We start from the raw sequence: 23,821 nt of genomic DNA on the forward strand, positions 1-23,821 counted from the left end.
CAAAGACACTGACACAGCCTTCCCCCATTCTTTTCACACCATCCAATCATCTGCCCTTGTGTCCAGTCCACTGGCCAGATGGCTGTCTGATAAAGGATGGAGGGATATACAGTGGACAGATAACAAAATCTCAACTTCAGCTTGATTCCAATAAAACATTGCCATTATGCAATGCTTACAGTGCTCTCTATTTCAGATCCTGAATGATTATTTTGCTGGCAAACTACCCAAAAAAATATAAATTCCATGAAAACTAAATCGAATTAAAATTGCTTTTTTTCCATTGTGTTGAACCTTGAGTGTAAATTTGAATGTTAACTTTTCTTATTAGCATGAAAATATTCAAGAAAGGGATTGGAATTGGAAAAACTCATTTCTTTTCCCCCCTTCAAAGTCAAATACCGAGCATTAACTTAAAAAAATATAATAACAAATCCCTAAGAAGTGAGGGCAATGTGATCAATCATCTGACTGAGTGGAGAGTAAACGAGGACTCTGGAGAACTGTGTAGGCCCTTCTTAATGGAATGGATATTAAAGCCATTCAACTGACGCCAATTTATGCCATTTCTCATCCATTGTTCTCCTCACTCAATGAAATTAGCCTCAAACTTGGAGCAAACCAATCAAGTGCGGGTCGAAGGGGAAAGGGTTGTGTGTGTTCAATTATTAGCTGTTATAAAAGTGGATGAAAAATACCTCTTTCACTATCAGGTCACGGTGTGTTTATCTGCACTTGCATGTGTGTGTGTCTTTATAGGTATAGCGAGTATACGAGTTGTTTGCATGTAAACAGGCGAGTGTAATGACTGGATCAGCTGTGCTGGCCAGATTAAAATGAGCTCTCTGCCGGCTCATTTCCATTCCCATCTGTCTGCTGACCTCTGGGAATCCCTGAAAGCTGACAACGTGCATCTCTTTGGTCCTTGATGGGCCTGTCTGCCCAGCGTTGACCCAGCCAGCTAAGACCCAATCCGTCCACATCACCCAGATACACACAGCCATTTGCATTTGGTTCAGATTTAGCATATTTCTAAATCTCACTCCTGTTGCAGCAAATTCATGTTAGTTTGTTGCTTATGCTTAACGTGCCCTCTCCTACTTATCCAAACATAATTCTTTTTGAGAGCAGTCGTCTGACTCTCAAACTCCCCCTCGACCCCCGCTGACCAACCCCCCCGCCCAGGAAGACCATCGCCTCGTCTATGCAGTGACTGCTGGACGGAGCATTTTGGCCAAAGCACAGACAGCGTGTCAAGGCAAAGGGGTGTCAGGAGCTCCCAGGGGTTGTGGCCTCCATTCTGGCTGGGGTGACCCCGTGTTAAAAGGGTGTCAGCTGGGGTTCTGTCCTGGGTGATGTGTGCTAAAGACCTGCCGCCTCCTTTGTTTGAGGGCCGAGCTTTCAGGAGCTGTGAAGTGCAGCCTTTTCTCTTTGTCCGTGCCTTGTTTCTTTGGGTGCTGTGTGGATTGGTCTGTAACCTCCATCCTCTCCCAGGGTGGGAAATCCATGCTTGTGAGTTTGCCCTGTCACTGGTTTCCCCGTTACGTGCACAACGACAGCTTGGGGCCTGTAGTGGTGTCTGCATGTCTGATAGCAATAGGGCTGGGCCATAGTTCAATATTGTTGTTTATCCACTTTCAGCAGAACCATTTTGCAATTATATGATCTCACCATGATATCCCCTCACAAATATATGTTCATATCAATGATTCTGAGCTAGTTTGAATTCAAATCTAACCAAATTAGTTGTTGAATTTTTGTTTTTCACAGATGACGTGTTTGGCCTCAAGGAATACTTTGAACAGATCAGTATTATGTTATAAGTGGTTTTGCATACATTTGCAATCATGATTTGCTATATATCTTTTTTATATATATATCCATAATAATATAGTGATGTTATTGATTTTAACTTTTTTGGTTTGTTAAAGCACTGCTGACAAATTTAAATATGTCACAATACCTTTGACCAAAAGTATTGTTTGCATGTTTGCAGTGATGGAAGAAGTATCCAGATACTTTATAGAAGTTAAAGTACCAATACCTGTAAATGGCAATTACTCTGCTGTAAGTAAAACACTGTTAAAAGTATTCAAATCAAAATGCCGTTTATTAATGTATCACAAGTAAAGAACAAAGATACTCATAATGCTCGCGTAATTCATTTTTAAATACTTTGGGCATTACTGTTTGCTTTATACATATACAGAACATTTATGAGAAAATTAATAGTGAAGTGGCCAGGTAGAAACATTTATAATTGATTGATGATCAGAAATGTTTGAAGGATAATGATAGTGTTAAAAGTAACGTTCATTTGTATACATTTATGAAAATAGTCAAATAGCAAGAAAAAATATTTTCAGTTGTGACTGAAAAATAATGCATTTCTGGAGTATCCATGTCTAGTCTCATTTATTCAGTATTATATATAGTATCAGTATTACGGCAATATACTATAATGCCCATCTCTATTTCCGATCATTTCATGTGGACAGATTTTTGGTCCGTTCCTCACGAAAACCTCGATGACACAGCACAGTGCTAATGTGTGAAAGACTTCTTGTATAACTCATGGAGTGAGGGAGGAGGATGATTAGTGCTGATCAGCGATGATGAGATGAGAGAGGAGATGAGCACTGGCTGTGACTGCAGTCAACAAGCCAGTCAGTCCGTCGATGTGTTAGTGGCAGAGCAGATGCCTGTATTGGGTTATCATCAATTCCTCCTCGATCACCTCCTGATTTCTAGCTCTGTGATTAAGAGTCAGACCCATCTGGTGCAGAGACAGGAAATCCTGGAGTCTGCATCTGCTGTTGGCTGAGCTACTAAGCTGCTGCAGTCAGGGGGGGGTTTAAACTCTGATAATCCTCCATAACCCCTGGAATGCAGAGACCACAGTGCACATCAAAACCGTCATCTTCTCTGGACAGCGTCTTCAGGAACACAGATAGACTCAGACAGACTGAATGTCAGCCATGGACTCTCTCCTCCTTCTCTGGCCCACTCGAAGCATCCTCACAATTTATAACCAGTCCCTCTGGAATTTTGTAATTAGAGCATGAATTAGATGTACTGCGGAGAGCATGTTACATGGAGAAACCAACATTGTAATTGTACATACCACTTCAAGATTTCTGACCTAGACCTAGAGCCATGAGCAGGATCTTTCTGTCTCTCCTTAATGACCCTCTGCACTAAGCTACATAACTGTTAGACCACATTGGAGATGTGCTATTGGAGCTCCAGCCAGAGCAGAAGTGGGCCCTGCTGGTGCCATATGACAAATCGGCATGCTGCTCTCGCCTACAATCCGCCCACCGACCACCTCCAAAGCTATCATAAGGATTAGCTCACGCGGCTAAACCAAACAGACTGCTCAGTGTTCAGACAGCATTTGGCCCAAATCGTGTTCGTGCCTCCTGTTTTGATGGCTAGCAGATCACAATCGGGGCCGCTATCTTTTCACTTGCAACTGGTGCGGTGCCAAGTTGAAGCACGATGCTGTATGCGGCAGCGGGAAAAGGAAGAATGAATGCTTTAAGGATTTACACGTCTCCCTTGCTCTTTGGGATATGCATAATTAAAATGTTTGGATTAGGATGGTTTAGATTAACTTTCAATTCTCTGCTGAGTTCAGAAGACGGTGAAGCGGAGGAGATACAGAGGGGTGTGAATGTACTTTTGTCTTTGTGTGCTAGTGACATAAAAGCTCAGAGCTGGATTCTTGAAAAATCATTTACATCACAAACCTGTTTTGTGTATGTGTGTGGGGTGGGGGCAGGTGTGGACCTCAACATTTGGAGGTCTCTGTTAGACTCCACACACTATCAGAAAAGACTCGTCCTCAGTTGGAGTCTGCTTCGTACGCTTGTGATTGGAGGGCGGCTGTGGTTGCTAAGCAGAGCTGCTCTTCCTGTGCTAAATAAGAACTTCGTGCTCTCTGGCTGGTAGGCTCAAAGAAGCGCACTAGAACACACACACAAAACACACACACACACACACACACACACACACACACACACACACACACTCATATATGAATGCACAGACCTCAATGTGCATAGACCTCTTACAGTACAGAGACCTCAGCCTCCTCCATTCACTGCCCATCCTCTTTCATTGTGACCTCCAATGAAAGTCTCTCCTCCTCCTGCTGCTTTCCTTTCTCCAACTCCTCCTCCTCTCTGCATCACACACACACACACACACACACACACACACACACACACACACACACACACACACACACACACACACTTCTACCACAGGTCAGCACTGTATAGAGCTCTCCTCTCCATCAGCGGGACCTACGTGTCTGACACCTCCTCTGCCCCGCCACCATCACTCACCTCCTCCATTTGACACCTCCTCGACCCTGCAGGCCACACACACACACACACACACACACACACACACACACACACACACACACACACACACACACACACACAGACACAGGCTCTCCTCCTCCACTGAGATCTCCTACTGCACTCCCCCTCACACTGCATTATACTTAGATCTCCACCTCCACTGTATTGAGCACATGCTGTATCAGTCTGTATTCAGACTGGCCTACATACGCCGCACATGTATCATTGTACTGCTCCAGGGGTGTGAGGGCTGATCGTCTTTGTTTTGAAGAGATGAAAACTCGCCATCTGTCTGTGTTTCATTGTGTTTTGTAGATAAATAGATAGATAGAGAGAGAGAGAGAGAGAGAGAGAGAGAGAGATAGTTAGTTAGTTAGTTAGTTAGTTAGTTAGTTAGTTAGATAGATAGATAGATAGATAGATAGATAGATAGATAGATAGATAGATAGATAGATAGATAGATAGATAAAAATGGAGAGGTAGTGCTACTTTGTCAGGATGACCTCATCACCATCCTCTATCTCCTTTCCCAGGCTCGTTTCAAGAGCCCGCTAAATGAACGAATGAGTGGGATCCACATTATTTCTGTCTCTCTCCTGGTTTGCTGTGTGCTATTACAGACGCCCATCATCTCACGTATCTGCTCTGCTGCCAGGACATTGCATCTCAAAATCTGAAATTTGTGTCTCCTCCATGACAATCTGCATGTATTGCCGGTCCCTGGGCCGACCCTCTAATAAATGGTTTATTTCTCTTAGCTTAGTTTTGCAGGGGTCAGAGCTTTGGGTTATATAGCAGAACAATCATTCAGTGTTGGTGAAAAGCTGCAAGCCCCTGTGTGCTCTTCAGACCAGCTCGACATGCTTTCTTGCAGAGATGGAGCAATGCAGCATTGTCAGCAGGCACCCGTATCAAATGAATTCAGCACAGCTGTCTTAGCAGACTCTATTGCAGTGAGTGTGTGAGTGTGTGTGTGTCTGTTGGGGGGGGGGGGTATTTATTCAGTATTACAGTCACCCCAGGATCCGTCATAGTCACTCTTCATCTGGTCGGGTGGACCTTTTTCCCGTCTTTGACCTTGTTATTTTTATTTATTTTTTATTATTACCTCATTGGAAAGCAGAATGTACTGAATCACAGCAAATGCATCACAATTTGGTTTTCTCGAGCTGCCTCCCCCACCTTGTTCTCAGTTTCTGCTCTTTCTCTCTGCATCAATACAGTGGGGTCTACATTTATAAAGACAGGCATACAGATGGGTCACGGTTGCTCACATGCTGAAGACACCTCTTCCCCTCACCCCCCTACTCCCCCTTTTTGCAGGTGTCTAATAGTTGCAGGGTTGCCCCGCACTGTGCTCACTGTGCCGGCTGCCCAGCAGGGCCGCCTGCCTGCCTTGTGCTTGTGGCGTTGACAAGTGTCTGGCTTTATTTCCAGCTAGTCGATGAGCGCAGACACAGACAGCCATGTCCTGAAATAGAGCAGGCCAGCTCTTTATCCTATAATGAGGGGACTATTATAAGACTTATGTCTTAAGCAGAGTATCAGCAGGTGTCAAGAGAAGAGGTAGTACACGCAACATCTTAAAAAATGTCAAGCTGCTTTTCAGATTATCATCAAAAACTAATAGTGTAAAGTAATCACCTGTCCTTTTGGCCCCAATAGTCTTAAGTTAAGTATGTGTTTGAGTCCAAGGTCAAGATAACCTTTATGATATATTGTATATACTCAATAAACATAGGACGATAGAAAATATGTCGGTAACACAAACCAGATATTTTGGAGATAATCAATTCACTTCTGACCTTATATCATTTGAATGTGTTAAATCAAATGCAACGACAATAGTCTGGTCAGGACATCTGTCCCATATGGAATGTATGAATTATTCCAGAGGTAATAGCAGGGCATTGTCGGTGCACTCATCTTCACAAAGACGGCCATCTCTGCATGTCCATATTTAATTCACCCTTTCAGCTGCCGAACTGTACAGGCTGCAGATATAATGAGTCCCTCCAAAGAGATTAGTCGCCCCATCACCAATGCAGCTCCCTAATTTCTCTTCCTTTGTTGTGGTGCAGGCTGTACTAAATGGGATAAAGGGGCTTGGCCGGACACACTGGGAGGAAGTGGCTTTTGTGTTGCTAGCAGGTGCAGTGGAATGACAGTGGGTTTTTTTTGGGATGTATATGTGTACGCGAGCTTGCATGTACGTGTGTGTGCGTGCCGCTCTGCGTCTGGCCGGGCCAGAAGGGTACATGCTCGCCGAGTGCTGCTGAGATACACCAGGAACCTCTGAAGCTCGACTTGAACCCTCAATCACAGGGCTCCTCAGGGGTTTGCAGTAAATTCTTCAGGCGAATGGTTTTCTCTCCCCTTCCTCCTCCTTTTCTTTCTGTCTCTCTATTTTTCTGCTCACATCTGGTGAACAGCGCTAGCACCCCTGTCATCTTTTACTGCGTTGAGGTCATTTCCACCCTATCGGTAAAGTGGAAACACATGATGTGCAGGGTTCGGCCTTAATGGGGTGGGGCTGGCATGGACCAGCACTGACACAGCTTTACAGCCAAGAGCTGCCAAAACAGCCTCTCTGTGGAATGGACATGGAAAGACATTTTGGGTAAATAATGTTAGAATACTTATATTTACCAGTTAGATACTTAACTACTGTAATTACAGCGTATCTAGGAAAACATATAGGGTGTTTACATGTTTTTCCTGTAATGAAACTGAGCAGCAAAGCAGAGCTGAACATGTTGTTCATGACGCTTTGAAACAGCACACGAAGAGAAAAGACCAAGCATTGTTCGGCTACAAGGGATATTAAGTGTTTAATGAATACCAACTCCGGAAAGACATGTTTCTCCTTTCGGAGTTTTTCTACCTCCTTTCCAAGTTTTATTTTTGCTGTAAAATTCCTCCCTTCACTCGCTTTTTCCCTCTTAATCACATTATTGATTCCAACTGGTGAGCTGGAGACTCTTTGGCAGACGCTCTGGATAAAGGGTGTGTACTCAAGTTTAATTGGGATTCTCCTTTCGCAATCATGTGGATTTCCTCAGTTCTTTGCCCTGCTGCGCCATTCTTCTTCAAGTACTTCACACCAGACCACATCACAGTGTTTGTCATTCTCAGGAATCTGAGCTTGTGTCATTTGTGAAAACTCAGCTCTGCCATCTGACACACTTTAGTTGGTTTCTTGACAGTGCATTATTAGTATCAGCTTCATATGAATTCATTGTTTTGTCACGCTGACTACTTTTTAAGGTTATAAAAGCCATCGACAAATCATGTTTTGCTTTCTAATGTTCAGTTTGCAACGACTTCAATAGTTAAAAAAAATGTGCCCCTCATTTAGATAATTTCTTACACAAGCGTCGTAACGGAATAAACAGTTTTACTGTTTCTCTTCATGGATCTCAATGTGTCTCCAAGCAAATTCCAGTCACACTGTGGTTTCCATTTTGTGGTAGACAGAGCTGCAGTCTAAAAAGGGGTGGGCTGCAGTCAGTCAGTTACTGCTGTCTGTGGGTAGACTACAGGCAGAGTGGCTGCTAGCAGCCTCTGCATGGATTTTTATCCCTGCTGTCCAACAGGACTCCATCATAGACTGCAGCAACACTCGTTATTGAGGGCACACACTCCTGTGCTGCATGCTTCTGTCCTCATTACCTCTGCAGCAGCTTAGCTCTCTGCCTTTGTTCTCTCTCTTGGCTTGAAACTGGAGAATATGGAGAGAAGTGCTGAGCCTGCAGTTAGCTCGGCTGCCCACAACTTCTGCCGCACAGGAAAAAACATAGAACAGACAACCACCACCCCCTAAGCCCTCTTGTCTACATATTTCTACAAAGCCAAAGCACAGGGGATGCTCTGCTTTGATTCTTCATCCTGACCTGGATGTAGGCTGGTTCAAATTGTGGTTGTTGTCCTGGCTGCTTGTGTCGCTTGTCTGATTTAAAGAATGTCCTTCTAAAGTGCATTTGTGTGCTGGCCTACTGACCAAATGCCCTCGTGGCCAATCTGCTGTGTGAAAGGTTCCACAGACTTGCTCCTCAGAGGCGTCAAACAGCAGCCGTGCAGAGTGGCTGGAGGGACAGTAAACTTTTATCACACTAATAACCCACAGTCACAGCTACCTTAATGGCTTAGACAGCCACACCAGGGGTTGCCTGGAGGTCAGGTTGAATTGCAGGACATAAACGGTAGATTCCAACCGGTAGAACAAATAATGGAGGAAGAAAAAAGGAGGGGCATCTGAGGTGAGCAGAGGGGAAAGAAAGTTGTTATCGGAAGAGCAGATAATCACTTAAATTGATTTGCAGTAAAAGGAAGCCATTGATTGTAGTGCTGTTTTATAACAAGGCGATCTGTGCTCATTTAGCCCTCAATCCCACCCAACTCTGCACGCTCACAAACGTTGGACTCAGTCCGAGCATGCCGTCAAAGGGCACAACTCCTACACAAGTGACAAGTCAGTGAAAACATTTGCCCAGCACTTGGTGAAAACTTCGGTCATAGAAGTAGCAGGAGAAGGAGTGCGAGAAAGGGGATTTGATAATGGAGTTGAAATCTAAACTTTTTCTCAGATTCCTCTCTCTCTCTCTGGCTGAGGTGGACGGGGCTTGAGAGTGTTTGCTTTAGGTGAAGTCAGTGCTGGAACAGAATGTTGTGAACCGCAGGCCAGACTGTGGTTCTGCGGTTCAGCTTCGACCTGAATGCAGACGGCTCTGTTTGTTTTGCTTCTCCGTTTCTCAGGGAGAAATTTTGAAGCTGCCAAAGTCCTGCGCTCACACCCAAGGCACGCAAATAAAACCCCTTCACACAGAAGAAGAGAAAATAACGTACCTGGGTGTAGCCGCTACAGCTGGACCTCACCACCGCCCCAGAGCAGGGGTGCATGTCTAATGGTGGCTCTGCTGTCCTGCTCTCATCTTGTAAAAGTGCTCTTTGGGAGATGAGATGGCGTTTGATTGTTTCAGTGGCAGGATGTTTGTGTGTTTTGTTCCAAGCCTTTTCATAAATAGCAGTTTTTATGTTGCTGAGGTCAACTGGTTTTACTAGACTGGAGAGGCAAGTCCAGAGGCACAGAGGCCTCCCCACCATCTGGCAGCCATAAAAGGGGGAGCAGGAGATTTTTAGTGGGGGTTTATGGGATGGTTGGGTGAGACATTGAGGGGAGGAGAGACAGAGTGGATGGTGGACTCCGGTTGCCCCCGAGCTGCAAAGCTTCCTCTGCAGTCTGAATGACAGGTCAGAAGTTCATTGCCTTCTTTTTCATCCTGCATCTGCCTTGTTAGGAGAAGGAGGGGACAGTTGGTTCAGAGTTCGAGGGCAAAGGAGAGGACGTCCCCGTGAAGCTGTTATCACTGCTGCAAATAAAGATGTATTCTGGGCAAGAGATCTTTGTTTCGATTTAATGAGCTGTCTGTATTTGAAAAGTGTTTCAGAAGACGGTAGCTCAGTGAGTGTGTGTCCCCTTGTTGTTGCATTGCCGTCAGCTTGTTATGCTATGCAAAAGATCAGATCTGAGTCCTACAGATGGTGCGGAATTATGTGGCTGCGTAACACTGGTGATTCAATGGCTTGGTGTTGTTTGGGTATGCGTCACCCTCTCAAAGCTCCCTGCACACCACCGAGTAACGGACAGTAAGTTGTTTAGTACGACTACAGAATCCAGGTTCTCTCTTTTTGTCCAGAAACACTCACAGTTAGGTGGTGGCTTTCTTTTGTTTGTTTGCACATCTGATTTGCAGTAAGTGGGAATAACAGCATTGCTAAGCCATGAAAATCCTGGAGCTAGAGGCCAGTGAGATTCTCGTGGAGATTTCTGCAATGAAGACACTCCTGAGAGTCTCAGTTATGTTCTGCTGGAAGATTTCTTTCCCAGTTTTAAGAGCCTGAGCTGGCGCTGTCTGGTTCATCTGACGCTGGATACTCAGCCTTATAGGTTTTCCAGAATGGGGTTATCATTGCAGAGGACTGGGCTGCTTTGCTGACTCTGGCACTGATACCTCCCATAGCGATTTCATCTTTTGTTAAGCTGCAGTTGAGATGTGTTAACCCTATAGCCCCTTCAAGATATTTAGGTAATAGAACATCATGAAACTGTATGTACATACGTCCTTTGGGTATTATGAAAATAAGAGTAAAATAAGAGTGGAACCCAATGTGTTTGGTGTATAAATTAGTTATGTTGACCTCTTTCTCTTGCTAGTTTGGGGTTCGGTTTTTGGACCTTCTCCCGCTTTGTACAGTTTATATATGAACGGTCGAAAAGTGCTGACAGCAAAAGAATAAGAGCGTGTTTGGCAGGCACGCCCTTGTAGGTTTCTGTGTCACTCAACTCTAATAAATTTTTAATCGTTTCCTTGCTGTGGTATAGAGCTCAACACGGCTCTGCTCAGTCACACGCTATTTAGGCGGCTCATGCTTGGTTCAACTCATAAAACAGGGGAAATAGAAAGTGAGTTTGGCATTTTCTCTCATTAAGACCAAGAAATGATTTTGTAGAAAGTGTATCAACAACGTTTTGAGTGCTACAAATATACCCAGCCGGAAACCAAGCAATTGGTCGATAAACCGGAAATATAATCGATGATTAAAATAATTGTTACCTGATGGGCTAGTTTCCTGTGAGGTAGACACCACGATGTAATTTAGTGCAACACCATGAGGCAATTTATAAAGCAGAACCTCAGTGGTGTCAGTGTATTTTCAAAGTACATTTATTTTGGAGAGTTTCCAAAAATTACCATGACAATGGTATTACATATACTGCCATTGCCAGGAACATTGATTGCACTTGACAAACTTTAAAGAAAGCATCAAAGACACCTTCAAAGGCAAGCCTCAGTGAAAGAATCCCGCCAGAGATTCACTGAGAGCCCCTCAACATAATTCAGCCTGTTTATACACTCACATTTTGCATCATGTCAGAGTCTCGAGCTTTAAGAAAAGGAGTGAAATAAAGCCCAGGCCCTTGATTGAGAGGCTGGAAATGAAGGACTCTGCTCTCGCTTTAGTGGTTCCGTCCACTGCAGTGATTCAGGGGATAAATATGTGGCCTGTGTCTCTTTAAGAGCGCTGGCCTGTCTGCAGAATGCATCAGTCCTGTGGAGCAGACACAGGCCAGCAGGAGGAGGGGGGGTGAAGGGAGGAGCGTGGGGCTTGGCGGAGGGAGGGACAAGGAGAGGAGAGAACAGCCGCAGTCTGGGCTTCCAGCCTCCTGGCTAGACTGCTGAAAGTTATTATTGAGTTCCTGTGTAGGGCCTCCCCTCCCTGCGGCATACTCCTCTGTGCTCACTACGAGGTAGACGGGGAGTACTGGAGAAGCAAAGAGAAAAGTTGGCAGCCTCCCATGCCCCTTTGCAATGACCTTATATGCAACAAATAAAGGATAATTTTGTTTGATTGTGTGTTTTTGCAAGGGTGAAGCCTCTGAAAGACTGAGAGCAACCACACACGCTAACAGCCTTACAGCTGCTCGACAGCAGCTGAAGCTGCGGCCTAGCTCACTGTTGTCTTAAGTTACAGTTTAGCAGACATGTTCTGTTTTCTTAGGAATGGCCTTAACTAGTCAAGACAAGAAGGTTGGCGGTTCACCAATGAGAAAGCATCGAACTAAATCCTCTCCTGGCGTGCTAAGTGATGAGTATGATTCAAGGACAGGTGGTGGGAGGACGACGATTCCTTCAGTCCCCTTCAAACAACTTTGTCTTTTCAATAAATTGAAATAAAAATATATGACTTCTTAAAGCATGAATATAATACAGAGTATCAATCGCCTCTCCAACGCAACTTAGTTTTCATTTATTGCAGTACTCTGTGTAATTAGTCTCTTGTTATCTTGTCCAAACTGCAGGTCTCAGAGATTTGGTAAAAAGGCCATGGAGATTACATAGTTACACACATCATGTCCTCCTCTTAGGCCTGTGCCTGCCTGCAACACTAATCCCTTGCCTGCCTTCCCCGTTAGCAGCTACATTAGCGCCAGAGAGCCTGCATCCTTCCAGCTCAGCCCACCAAGAGAGAGACAGACTTTTATATAACGCTCTGTCCGGTGTATTTGTTCTGAACCTGCTGTTGCTTAAAGCGAGGCTCCCGCAGGTTAACAGTTCCCAGCTGCTGCCTGTCCTACTGTACTGAATGTGTCATGGCTCTGGCTTGCGAAAAGCCTGCGCCCGTGCAGCACCTGAGGCTCATCAGGAGCCCGCGAGGCTGTTTCCCCTGCACATATCTTCTGTAGCATGTCACATTTGTGCCCTGATTAATCCCAGCATGTGTCTTCATTCATGGTCAGTGCGATCATTCGGCCTCTGTTTCAAAGCCGTCTCGGGCAGGGTTTGCAGGAAAGCTGGGCGAAGGGGGGAAAACCCTGGCGCTGAAATGGGTATTTTGTGGAGTTCTGTTTGTTGAGTCAGAGCTTAGTTGGGCTTTACTGTTATGTGGTTGCCATGGAGAAAAACACAGGCTCTTGTGCAATAAAATCATCCAGAAAAAGACATTTCCAAGAATTTTTCAGAGTCAAGAAACAGACGGCAAATTGCAGAATTCATGAGGTGCTGCGGTCCACCACCCGCCCCTCGTAGCCCTCCATTTTAGAGCACTCGCATTCATTTTATGGAAGCTGCCAGACTCAAGCCCTCTCACCTATTTACTTCTGTAAGCAGATATGTTTTCCTATGAGCGGAGGAGGGAAACAAAACCAGTGTTTAAGGATGGAATGTGTGTTCTGAGGAGCGGATGTTGTGGGTGTTTTATCCCCTATTTCCCTTACAGACAATTCCTTGAACAAGTGGAAACAAGTGAAACGCTATTTGATCTCTGTCAAATATTACTGTACACACATACTGTGAGGCCCTCCTACATTTGACTCAGAGAGGAGAACATTTTAAGCGGCAATTACTCCCAGTGTAGTTTTGAAAATGTGTTGACAGTTAATTGGTTGAACACTTAAAACCCACTGGCTTTTTCTTGCGCTGTAATTCTCTTTAGTAACGTCAAGGCTCCCTATTGCTCTTTCATATCAGGTCTTTTATTCGTATAGTTTCTATGTCCTTTCAAGCTTATAGGCTAAATGTGAAGTTCAAAGCTAATCAAACAAAAAGAATGCCAATAAAAGGCGCATTAGGTGTCCGTATTCACTTCAATAGTATGTCTTTGTTTGAATGGTCTTAGAAACAACAAGAGGTGGAGAAGAGATTAAGTTTTCTAACCTGGTGACCAGGAAGGCAGCATTTTAACAGGACGACTCAAATGGTATCTATAAATTTCAAAAGGATTTATTACCTCGGTTCAACCAATTAGCTCCCGAGCAGTTCTCAGGACATACTGTGTTGGTGAAATGACATCACATGGGACCCTGAGTGAGCAGTGACCCTAATTTCACCTTGCTCACTCACAGTTTTTATGACCTCCTCTAAATCCCCGTCTACCCCCATCCCGGCTCCTCACACCTCTTAACCTCTGGTATTCATCCCATTTTCATCTTTCCAAATAAACCTACCACCTTCCCTCCTCTTCACTGGCTGCTTGTGGGGCATGTGCTTGTGTGGCTCAGCAAAATTAGCTGTGTGGTACTGTGCTCGGTTATTGTTGCTCAAATTAAATTATTTAAAGCACTCGGTCTGCTGAAAGTATGGTATATATTTAGTCTGCAATATATGCTCTTGACCTAGAAACGGAAAGATGGACTAGTTAGAAGCTGAAAGAATTATAAAAATGATCTGCAACTATTTTGATAATCAATTAATTTCTAATGTAATTTCTTCAGAAAAACGTTTTCCCAGTTCCAGCTTGAATTGCTGATTTGTATTGTTGTATCTGGTAGAATACTTATTAGATTTTCCGGTTTGGGACTGTTAGAAGGACAAAACAAGCAATTGTTATCAGCATTTCATTATTTAACAATGGATCGATTAATCCGGAAAATAATTGTCAGATGAATTGATAATGAAAAGAATAGTTATTTGCAGATGGAAGGGAGAAGACAGCAACATGATGGCCAGATAAACCCCTTGTGAGTAGCAGGATTTTGTTTCACATACACAAAAAAGAAGGAAAAAAATCAAGAGTTCAGTATCACAAGCTCACTCACTGACAAAAATTGCTATCTGAGTTCTTGGGTGTCATTAGGTACGAAGGTGGTCTGTAATCTGGCCCGTCAATCTCTCAGACACCGGAGGTCTAAACCATGGCTGTTGTAAATAGCCGTCCCCATGCGGTTGCTCTCCCTCCCCTCAACTGGTCTCCTATAGGCCTCCTGTCCTGACTCCTTTACTGTCTCTGCCCTGTGAGGGAGGTGCAGAGGAGTCCTGTAGTACCAGGTACTGCAAGTGATATAATGGTCTGTGTTACTGTTTGGGTTGTGGAGAGGTTATCCAGTGACATTTTAATCGTCTTTCTGCCTTCTTTGCCGTGGCATTAGTATAAATCTGCAGGATTAAATCCCAGCCAGTCAGACACTGGACTCGCTGTCTTGTTGTAAAACAGAGGGAGTGTGGTAACAGCGAGAACGGCAGCGCACGCTTCCCTGCGTACAGCCAGGGATGTGCTTATCAGTGACAAACCAAGGTTTCCAGTCTGGAGACATCAGGCCTCTGATGAGAGGATGGTTTGCTAACACACCCAACTGTCTCAGACGGGACAGAGTTGGTTTACGTCGGTGAGAAAACCGCAGATTTTCACTTTGTCTCTTTCATTATACGCTGCCATCGCTATCGTGTATTCAGACATAACATCCTATGTTTGTCTTTTGTTACAGAAATTATCTAATTTAATTGATTGAACAAATGGGTCAGTTTACTCATCATAGAGTACTTTTTCAGTCTGTGAAAAGACTAATGATGAGGCTTCAATATTTAACGGAAAACCTGCATTTTAAACCGGGGGCATATGGAGGCTGAAAGACAAGGGTGTTTTATGGACAATTTAAAATACATGTTTTAATAGAGCCAGATAATGTGCCCTTGTGATGATTTGTAACTCAGTTTGTTACACTTCTTGCAAAAGAAAAGAAAAAATCCCCGTGTTGAAATTCAATTACAGCCATACAAGTGAAACTCCATTTACATTGTAGATAAGAGGTGAAAATGTTGGTATCACTCATCTTTACTGTTTTTTTGACAACCTTGTAGAATATCTCAAAGCATTTTATGTCCCATATTATCAAGCTTCAAGTAAACGGAAGTTGTTTATAATTTAAAGTCACAGAAACAGAGAAGCACCACCGGCACAGAGTCAGATAAGTGCAATGCCAAGGGATTAAGCTTGCATGGCAAAGATGGCGTTGGCACTGCTGCACAACAGAGATCAAGTTCTGTTGAGGCACGCACACATGTATGAAAGTCAGGACACAGCCACAGAAATGCTGCAACACTGCTGCATGATATCTAATGAAATTACAGTGATATTGAGCCTGGAGACCATCTGAATCACCACTGTGTATTCCAGTAGCATTGCAGGTCAAACTACCTGGTCAGAGCTTTCGCTAATCAATTAATACTGTTGAATAGTGCCTGCAAAGAAGAGAAAAAAACGAATGAGAAATATTTAATTTATTTGGCTTTAAGGATAAACACATATTCTTTACAGTGAGATATTTTGAACCCAGAATCAACCGAAGCCAAAGTGTTAATTGGCTTTTGAATCTAGTTTCCTTACAAATTTGCAGAAGACCTTTCTTCTTTTATTCATGATGTTCCTGAAAGTTGCGTGAATACTTCTCAAGTAGGAATTCATTTTACCCTTCAGGACCACTAAATTAAATTCCATAAACGTAGGTCAGCACAAGTCTGTCTTTGCTCTTTCCCTCTTCCTCTGTCTTTCTCGTTAACCTTCATCCCCTCCGGCCTCCTGGTTAGCACTGCAGCTGCTCCTACACGATATGTGTGCTAAATGGGAATAGAAGCATAAAGGCATTGTGTGCGTGTATGTATATGTGTGTGTGTGTGTGGGTGTGTGTGTGTGTGTGTATGTGTGTGTGTGTATGTGTGTGTGTGTGTGTGTGTGTGTGCATGTGTGTGTGTGTGTGTGTGTGTGTGTGTGTGTGTGTGTGTGTGTGTGTGTGTGCATGTCCCTGTGGATATGCAGAAGTATGTGTGTGTATGTGCCTTTATTGGTTTGCAGACGCAGCCTTGCGTCTTCCCTCATATCATGTGGTCTGATGTTTAATTCTCTTATTCCAATAGTGGGCCTACAGCAGGGGGGCTCAGACAACTATCTGCTGAATTTGACACTATGTGCATCTATAAATACACCAGTTGGAGAGCACGTTTCATTTACTAAGATAACTTTGCCTCACAACCATACCAAACATGCTCATGCTAATAATGTATAATCTGTGGGGATATCTGTTTCGTATCTTTTAGTCTTGGGTTTCCATGTCTGTTGAAATGACTTATGAGCCCTTTGTACTGTGAGGTCATCCTCTGAGGGAGAGACAGTGATTTGGACACCACTGTCAATATACTGGAAGAAAGTCAGGCGGGCAAGTCCTGTTTTGGTTGCCTTGTTTGGACCTGAATTGGAATTCTTTTCCCGCCGTGCAGTAGTACAGTAATCTCTCTTTTTGTTTGCTATCACAAGCGAGATGATCTTGTCAGAGAATTAATTTCAATCAGTAACAGGTTGTTTTTTTCATGACGCAGAACGTAGAAATGAAACATGTCGTCAAAGGATTATAGAGAGTTTAGTGTCCTAATAGTTAGAACTCACATTTGGACTTGTATGATTGCATTGAGTGAGGTGAATTAAAGACAATCATAGATTTGCGTCAGGTTTATTCTCTCATTTAAAAAAAAATAAAGTTAGCGGTGAAATGTAAGAACATTTAGTCAACTAAGTAGCAATTCAACGTTTGGCTATTGTTTCTATTGTACTGCAATTCAGAGTAAAATACTGCAGGTTTTTTTTTCCAAATTTTCCAGAACTTGATGAGTTTGTGAAATATGTTGCATTTGCACAAATACAACATGACGCTAACTACACATTGATGCAATAATAATGATATATAGCAACACTCAAACAGGCCATTTGATACTTTAAGTACATTTTAAGTAAATTACCTAAATACTTCTTCCAGGTCTAATTACAGGACTTGAATAGAAAGAGATTTTTGCAGTGTTGAAGTCGAGTCAAGCCACTTTTATTTATGGAGCTCAAAATCACAAATTTTCCTCAGAGGACTTCATAGACACAATTTGCATATGGAAAAAAAGGGCATGGCTATGAAGACTTAACAGTAATGTCAGTAAAATCCCAAACATGTACGAGTGCTTTCACAGGGGTCTCTAGATCTTACATTCATTTCCCACACAGCTCACTTTATGAATGCTTGACAAATGCTGAATACTTCTGTAACACTTCTGCTTTAAGCTACATGTGTCAAGCTGTGCGGACCTGATGAGATATTTTCCACCTTTGAGCAGCAGCTCGTCCTGCGGCCGCCTCAGACCTCATCAAGTCTCAATCCCAAAGACAATTAGGGCAATCCAATAAGCTTTACTGTAATGCCGACCTTATTCCAAGCTCTGCAGCTCTCTTTGTGTGTCCACATACTGCCGTGGCTCAGTTCAGCTACATAAACAGTATATCCTCAAACTGGGCACATCGGAGACAGAATAAATTGATAAATTAAGCTAAGATTTAGTGAGTGGAAATGGAAGCTTGAGCTGTATCTGTGTGGAGTAGGGATGAAGTTTCAGGGATATTCTGGGAAGACACCAATAATTTTCCCCCAGCTGTTACAAAGCGACCACAGGGCTTTATATAAATCAAGAGACTGTCGCACAATTTATGCAGTGAGAGTTGAATAGAGGCCTCAGGGCATCTCTGGGAACATCCACACCAAACTACATGGATCAGATTACCAAAACTAGTATTCTCTCACTTCCAACTAGGGCTGTTACCCAAGCGAGCCGTGCCAGTTGGTGTGCCCTTGAGTGAGACAGCGCCCCACTAAGCACATGTCGATCTGAGGATTACATTCAGGGGTTTAGGAGGGGAAAAGAGGCTGTAATCTGAAACTGTTGTGTCTTGTTGCTGTGCACTTTTCTTAATGCCATGCTATCATGCACCATGCGTTGGTATTGTATGACGGTTGCCTGAGGAAATTCAGCAGGGGAAACTATTTTTGTCTCACCAGAGAGCCTCATGTTTTATTTCTTGATAATTTAATTTGAGTTTTTTTTAAGTGGCACAACAGATGCTCAAAGCTTTGATTTCGCCTGCTATTATAAGGTTTGTCAACATGTGTGTAGGTACAGTTATTATAGGAATAGGCTCAACCTTTTGGGAAATACACTTGATATCTTTCTTGGTGATAGTTAGATGAGAAGATGGATGTCTGTAGGATGAATATGAAGCTCCAGCCAGCAGCAGGTTAGCTTACCTTAGCATAACAACTGTAAACCATGGAAGACAGCTAGTCTGGCTTTGTGGTGACAAAGTCTGTCTACCTGCAACTCCAAAGTGTCATGGGATATCGTGTTTATTTAGGTGGTCCCTTGAGGTTAACTGTTTCCCATTGTTTCCAGTGTCTAGGTTTTAGCTTCATATTTACTATACAGACTTAGAGGTGTATCAATCTTCTGACAAACGTCTGGCAGGGCAAGAAACACAGCAGTCAGAAGGCTGATTGAAGATCCCAAGTTGTTAAATGTCATTTTTAAGGCCCCCCAAAAAAGTAAATTGTTATTGGATTGACACATATTTTAATGTGTGCAACTTAAGCCAACACTATCATGGTTCACTATGCATGGTTATATACTTCCAGATGTTCATGAGAATATATGTTTTTTTTCATTTTGCCGACCCTGGTTTGGTCCCAGATTTACTGCCTCATGGTTCAATAAACAAATACTGTTAATTAGCTCCATGTTCAAGTAAAATAACAGTTCAATCGCCATCATGCTCCAGTTAGCACAATATTGACACATGATTCTTCAAGCAGGTCAAACGCTGGACATTGATATGTTTGTGATTTGTTGTGTTGTGTAACGTCTTTCTCAGTGATTATCTGCCATGCCAGCATGAAAATAGCTGGGGCTTATCCCGGTATTACCATACTATTATGTGGCACTAATTAAAAAATAAAGCATGTCTCCTCTTGCCCAGCTGCTATTAGAACCTGTTTAGCCTACAGGTTTGCTTTGAAACGCTCCCTCATTACAGCGCCTCAAAGAAATATCATACAATAGCGAGTTGAAAAGGGCAATGCTTGAATGGAGACTTAAAGGAGAGGCTGTACTTGGCCTTCAAGTATACATTCCTTCAGCTCAGTGCTTCCTCTGTGGTCCCGCTCCCCTGGCCCACCCCCCTCCCACTCAAGACTCAGTTCCCACAGGGGACTCGGCCAAAGCAAACTCCTCAGAGGAAGTCTCCCTCTCTTACCAGAGAGAGAGGAAGAGAGGGTGGGGGAGGGATGTCCTATCATCTGGCTCAGAGCGACCTGCTAGGCAGTAGGATGTGCAAGGAGGGTGTTATGACTGCGTGGCCATGCTATGTCTATGATGTGGTGGTGAGTTAAGCCCGTGCGGCTGCTCTCCTGTGAGGTCAGTGTCAGATTTAGCCAGCAGGTCCCTTGTGGTGTCTGGGAGTGTCTGTTTTCTGACTCTATTATGTCTAGCGCTCCGAGCCTTCCTGGAGCTGCAAACCTCAGGGTAGAAATAGTACCAGACAGGCAGACATCCTTTTGTCGGGAAAACAACAGTCATTCCAGTAATTACAGAGTTTGATTACACCAGCCTCGAGTCAGGCAGGTGAGCGGCCAAGTCACTATTGCTGAGCAGGATGCAGTCAGCAGGAGGTCTGGGTAAACAGAAGTAGCCTACAGTAGCAAAACCAAACAGGACGCTCAGTCTGTGTGTGTGTGTGTGTGTGTGTGTGTGTGTGTGTGTGTGTGTGTGTGTGTGTGTAATGTGGTTACTGGTTAGTCAGGTTGAGACATGTGTGACTCAGGGAGGTGTGAGGGGAGTGTCCAGACAAACATGTCATGTCTCTATGAGTGTTTTAATATATTGTCATTCATTAGGTTAGATTTATTTGATTTTGAACATGTAACAAATGTTAACATCGACAGAAAATAAATGTATATGTTATTCAATTATCAGTTTACTCGGGCTCTACTCATTGGTGACCACAGGAGGGGTTATAGTTGTTGACATATACATTAATACTAGAGAACTAATGAATAATAAAAACAGATTATGCATCATAATGGCTATCAAAAACCTAATAAAAAGAGAGGTATTCAGAAAGGTTATTAAAATATAAATAAAGGCAAAAGATATTGATAATGAGAGGAAAAGTGTTTTTCTACAGGAATATGAAATGGCGTGCAGTGATTTGTCAGCAGATCTGAAGAGTCTGAAGTTTGCCATTTTATAGTTTCGTACTTACTCGATAAAATGCCCAAAAATCGGGGAAAATGCTGATCATGATTTACCAGAGCTCAAGGCGATGTCTTAAAATTGCTTTTTTTTTTTTTTTGCGTTTTAACCATCCAAAACCTAAAGATATTCAATATACAGTTATATAAATCAGAGAACAACAACAAATCCCCACATTATCAAATCTTGAACTAGAGAATAAATTAAATGTTTTGTTTCATAAATTACCTTCAAATTATTGTAAAACTCTTGAGGTTTTCTAGACATATCTGTCAACTAATTTTGTTGCAACGGTACCGTCTGCTTTGGTATCTGTAGTTTAGGTACGCTATACAGTCCAGACCTGACTAAGACCACACTGTACCAGGCACACACACTCCCACACACACACACACACACACACACACACACACACACACACACACACACACACATATGCAAGTCCACACCCGCACTCACCCATCTCCCCACACGTCTCAACACCCACTCATAGCTGTGTGAGCACACACACACACACACACACACACACACACACACACACACACACTCACTCACACTCACGCTTCATGTAGAAAGACTGTGAGACGTGATTCATTGCAAGCCGTTTTTCTCGCTTAATGCTAAACAAGGTTTGTCATTAATTTGCATCTCGAGGTGATTAGAGTGGAGCAGCGTATAAGGTTTCACAACTACACGCAACGCAGGCGGGAGGGTTTTCCATTGAGGATTTTGAATGTAGACAGAGTAATCATTTGTCTTGAATCGCACACGCAGACGAGGAGATGGGAGTGTTTGCCATTCCTGGAGGCAGAATGTCATAGTAGTGAGTAAGAGAGTAGCAGGCAGGTCTGTGCTGGCCTCTGCTCCTGGCTAGGTAAACATATCCTCTGTCTGACAAGTGCAGACCTGAGGGCTGAGGAGGTTAGCTATCTCAACACATGGTTCTGCAGCTTGCCACACGCACATACATACATATCATATAAATATACAACAGGGGCTCTGGAGATTCTGTACTTTGTGGCACTTAACAAGGCAGATGCTTCCCTCCTCGGGTTTTCTAAATCCCTCAAACATTTCATGCCTCCATAGCCCTCCATGAACTCTCTCTGAACACTTCAACTCAATCGTCTGTCAGATCTGAGTGCAATTACTTTAATACATCTCCCTCTCTGTCTCCCTCTGTTTCTATATTGCAATATTTCTGTGGTTTGAGCAGTCGATCCGCTCCACCTGATGGCGCCTCTTCTGCCTGGCAGGGAGCAATGTAGCCCTGCTGGCTGCCAGCCAGACCAGCTTGAGTGTCTGCTCAGCTCAAAGCACTGCTCGCACACACACACACACACACACACACACACACACACACACACACACACACACACACACACACACACACACACACACAATACACACACACACAAAGATGCAGACAAGCCAAGCTCAGAGACTGAACGCTTACACAGACACATCTTCTATCCCCCTTGTCTCTCTGTGATTTCCTTTATACGACTCTCTGCTCTGTTACTGTACGGCTGTATAAAGTCCCGACATGTTCTGACAAAGTCGTGGGCTCCTGAAATATCCACTGTACTCCATGATGTAATATCCGCACTTTATCTCTGTTAGGATTGCGATGATTAACCGTCTATTCTCTCTCCTCTCCTCAGGCTTCCAGCCCCGTTCCAGCCAAGAGGTCAAAATTTGACAAATTACAATCTCCATCAGCTGACAAAGAAAGGAAACCCGACTGGCTACAATCGCTGTCAAAGTCTGCACACAAGGTTTGTTGTGTGTGCATGTTGCTAGCGTGAAAACGGATTTGCTAAGCTCAAAGGTCAAACGGGTGATGTGAAAGCCGTTGTCCTTTTGAATCATCACATTATCACCTATGCATAAACCTCTAGTCATTCAGCCTTGTTAAACGAAGAGGGGCCTTTGAGTGTGTCAGCACGGCTGATTTAATGTTCTAATGGCATTTTACTGTGAGTTTATCGTAAATGTATTGTTTTGTTTGTTGGTCCAGGATCTGAAACAAGTCCAACTGAAACAGAGGCCCTCTGCTTTCCGCCCCTGGTCTCCTAAAGCGGCAGAAAAAGAGAAACCAGTCACTCAGAATGAGGCGGAGAGGTGAGTCATCTCATGAGAGCTGTGATAGTTTCAGTTTTAAAGAGACAATTTTGGTTAAATCAAGCGTTCAACCAATGCAATTCTTAAAATGGACCTGTATTTCCTCCACAGGTCCTTCTCAAAGAGCCACGAGACTTTGGCGGATCCCAATCTGACACCAGCTCCCCCGGCACCTCCGGTCCATCCCATGGACAGCCACCCTCCTGGCATGGGGCCTGCAGCCATTTCCAGACCGCCGCAGGAGCTGCACAATGGAGACACAGAACCTGCACTAAAACCGCCCCCCTCCAGTACCGCCAACCAACCCGAAGACATGGACACAGATGGAGAGATTGATGTGGACGACAGTGACAATCGTGAGTACAAACCATCACAGAGCGTTTGTAACGATCCAGAGAAACAGAACACTTGAAACACTACAAGAGTCAGTTGAAATGAGACACAGATCTTTCAGTTAAAACTTGTTTTACACAGTAAGCTCTACCAGATGTGAGCCACAGCAGAGCTGGGTCAGGATGATTCCTGTACTACTGCGCCACCTGGTGTTTATTTGAAGAAATACAAGAAAAATAAAAGTTGCAGATTTTGCTGATAAAACATACTGTTATATTTATTATATTGAAATGTTTTGCAACAGGAGCTGTAGAGAGGATGTTTCAGTTTAGTTTTTCAGCTTTTTTTTCTGCTGATGCATGCAGCTGTGAAAAACTATCATGTATGGATGCTTTATCGAAGTGATTCCCAACTTCTACCGCTTGCGGTACTTCCATAGTTTCCAAAGTGTTCATGGAATGATTTTAGAGCAGCTCAACCGATTTTAAAACACCACATGACACATTTCTAGATTGAAACGGTTAGCTAAAAGAATACATTGTTGATATAGCTAAAAGTAATGATACATAATCATTTTGTTTAGTTCTGTTTTCCCTTGCAGTG

General features: G+C 43.5%; 1 protein-coding gene across 1 annotated transcript in view; it reads left to right on the plus strand.

Annotated features, from left to right (window-relative positions):
- Positions 1-23,821, plus strand: part of skib (v-ski avian sarcoma viral oncogene homolog b) — a gene marked incomplete at its 5' end in the record, with an annotated part of 29,638 nt that overhangs the window by 2,870 nt on the left and 2,947 nt on the right. The window contains 3 exons of the mRNA XM_079218863.1: positions 22,426-22,539; positions 22,782-22,885; positions 22,997-23,241. Of these exons, the coding sequence (XP_079074989.1) occupies positions 22,426-22,539; positions 22,782-22,885; positions 22,997-23,241 (463 nt within the window). The remainder of the gene's footprint in view (positions 1-22,425; positions 22,540-22,781; positions 22,886-22,996; positions 23,242-23,821) is intronic.

Source organism: Taurulus bubalis, assembly GCF_910589615.1.
Source record: "Taurulus bubalis genome assembly, chromosome: 5".
Lineage (NCBI taxonomy): Eukaryota > Metazoa > Chordata > Actinopteri > Perciformes > Cottidae > Taurulus > Taurulus bubalis.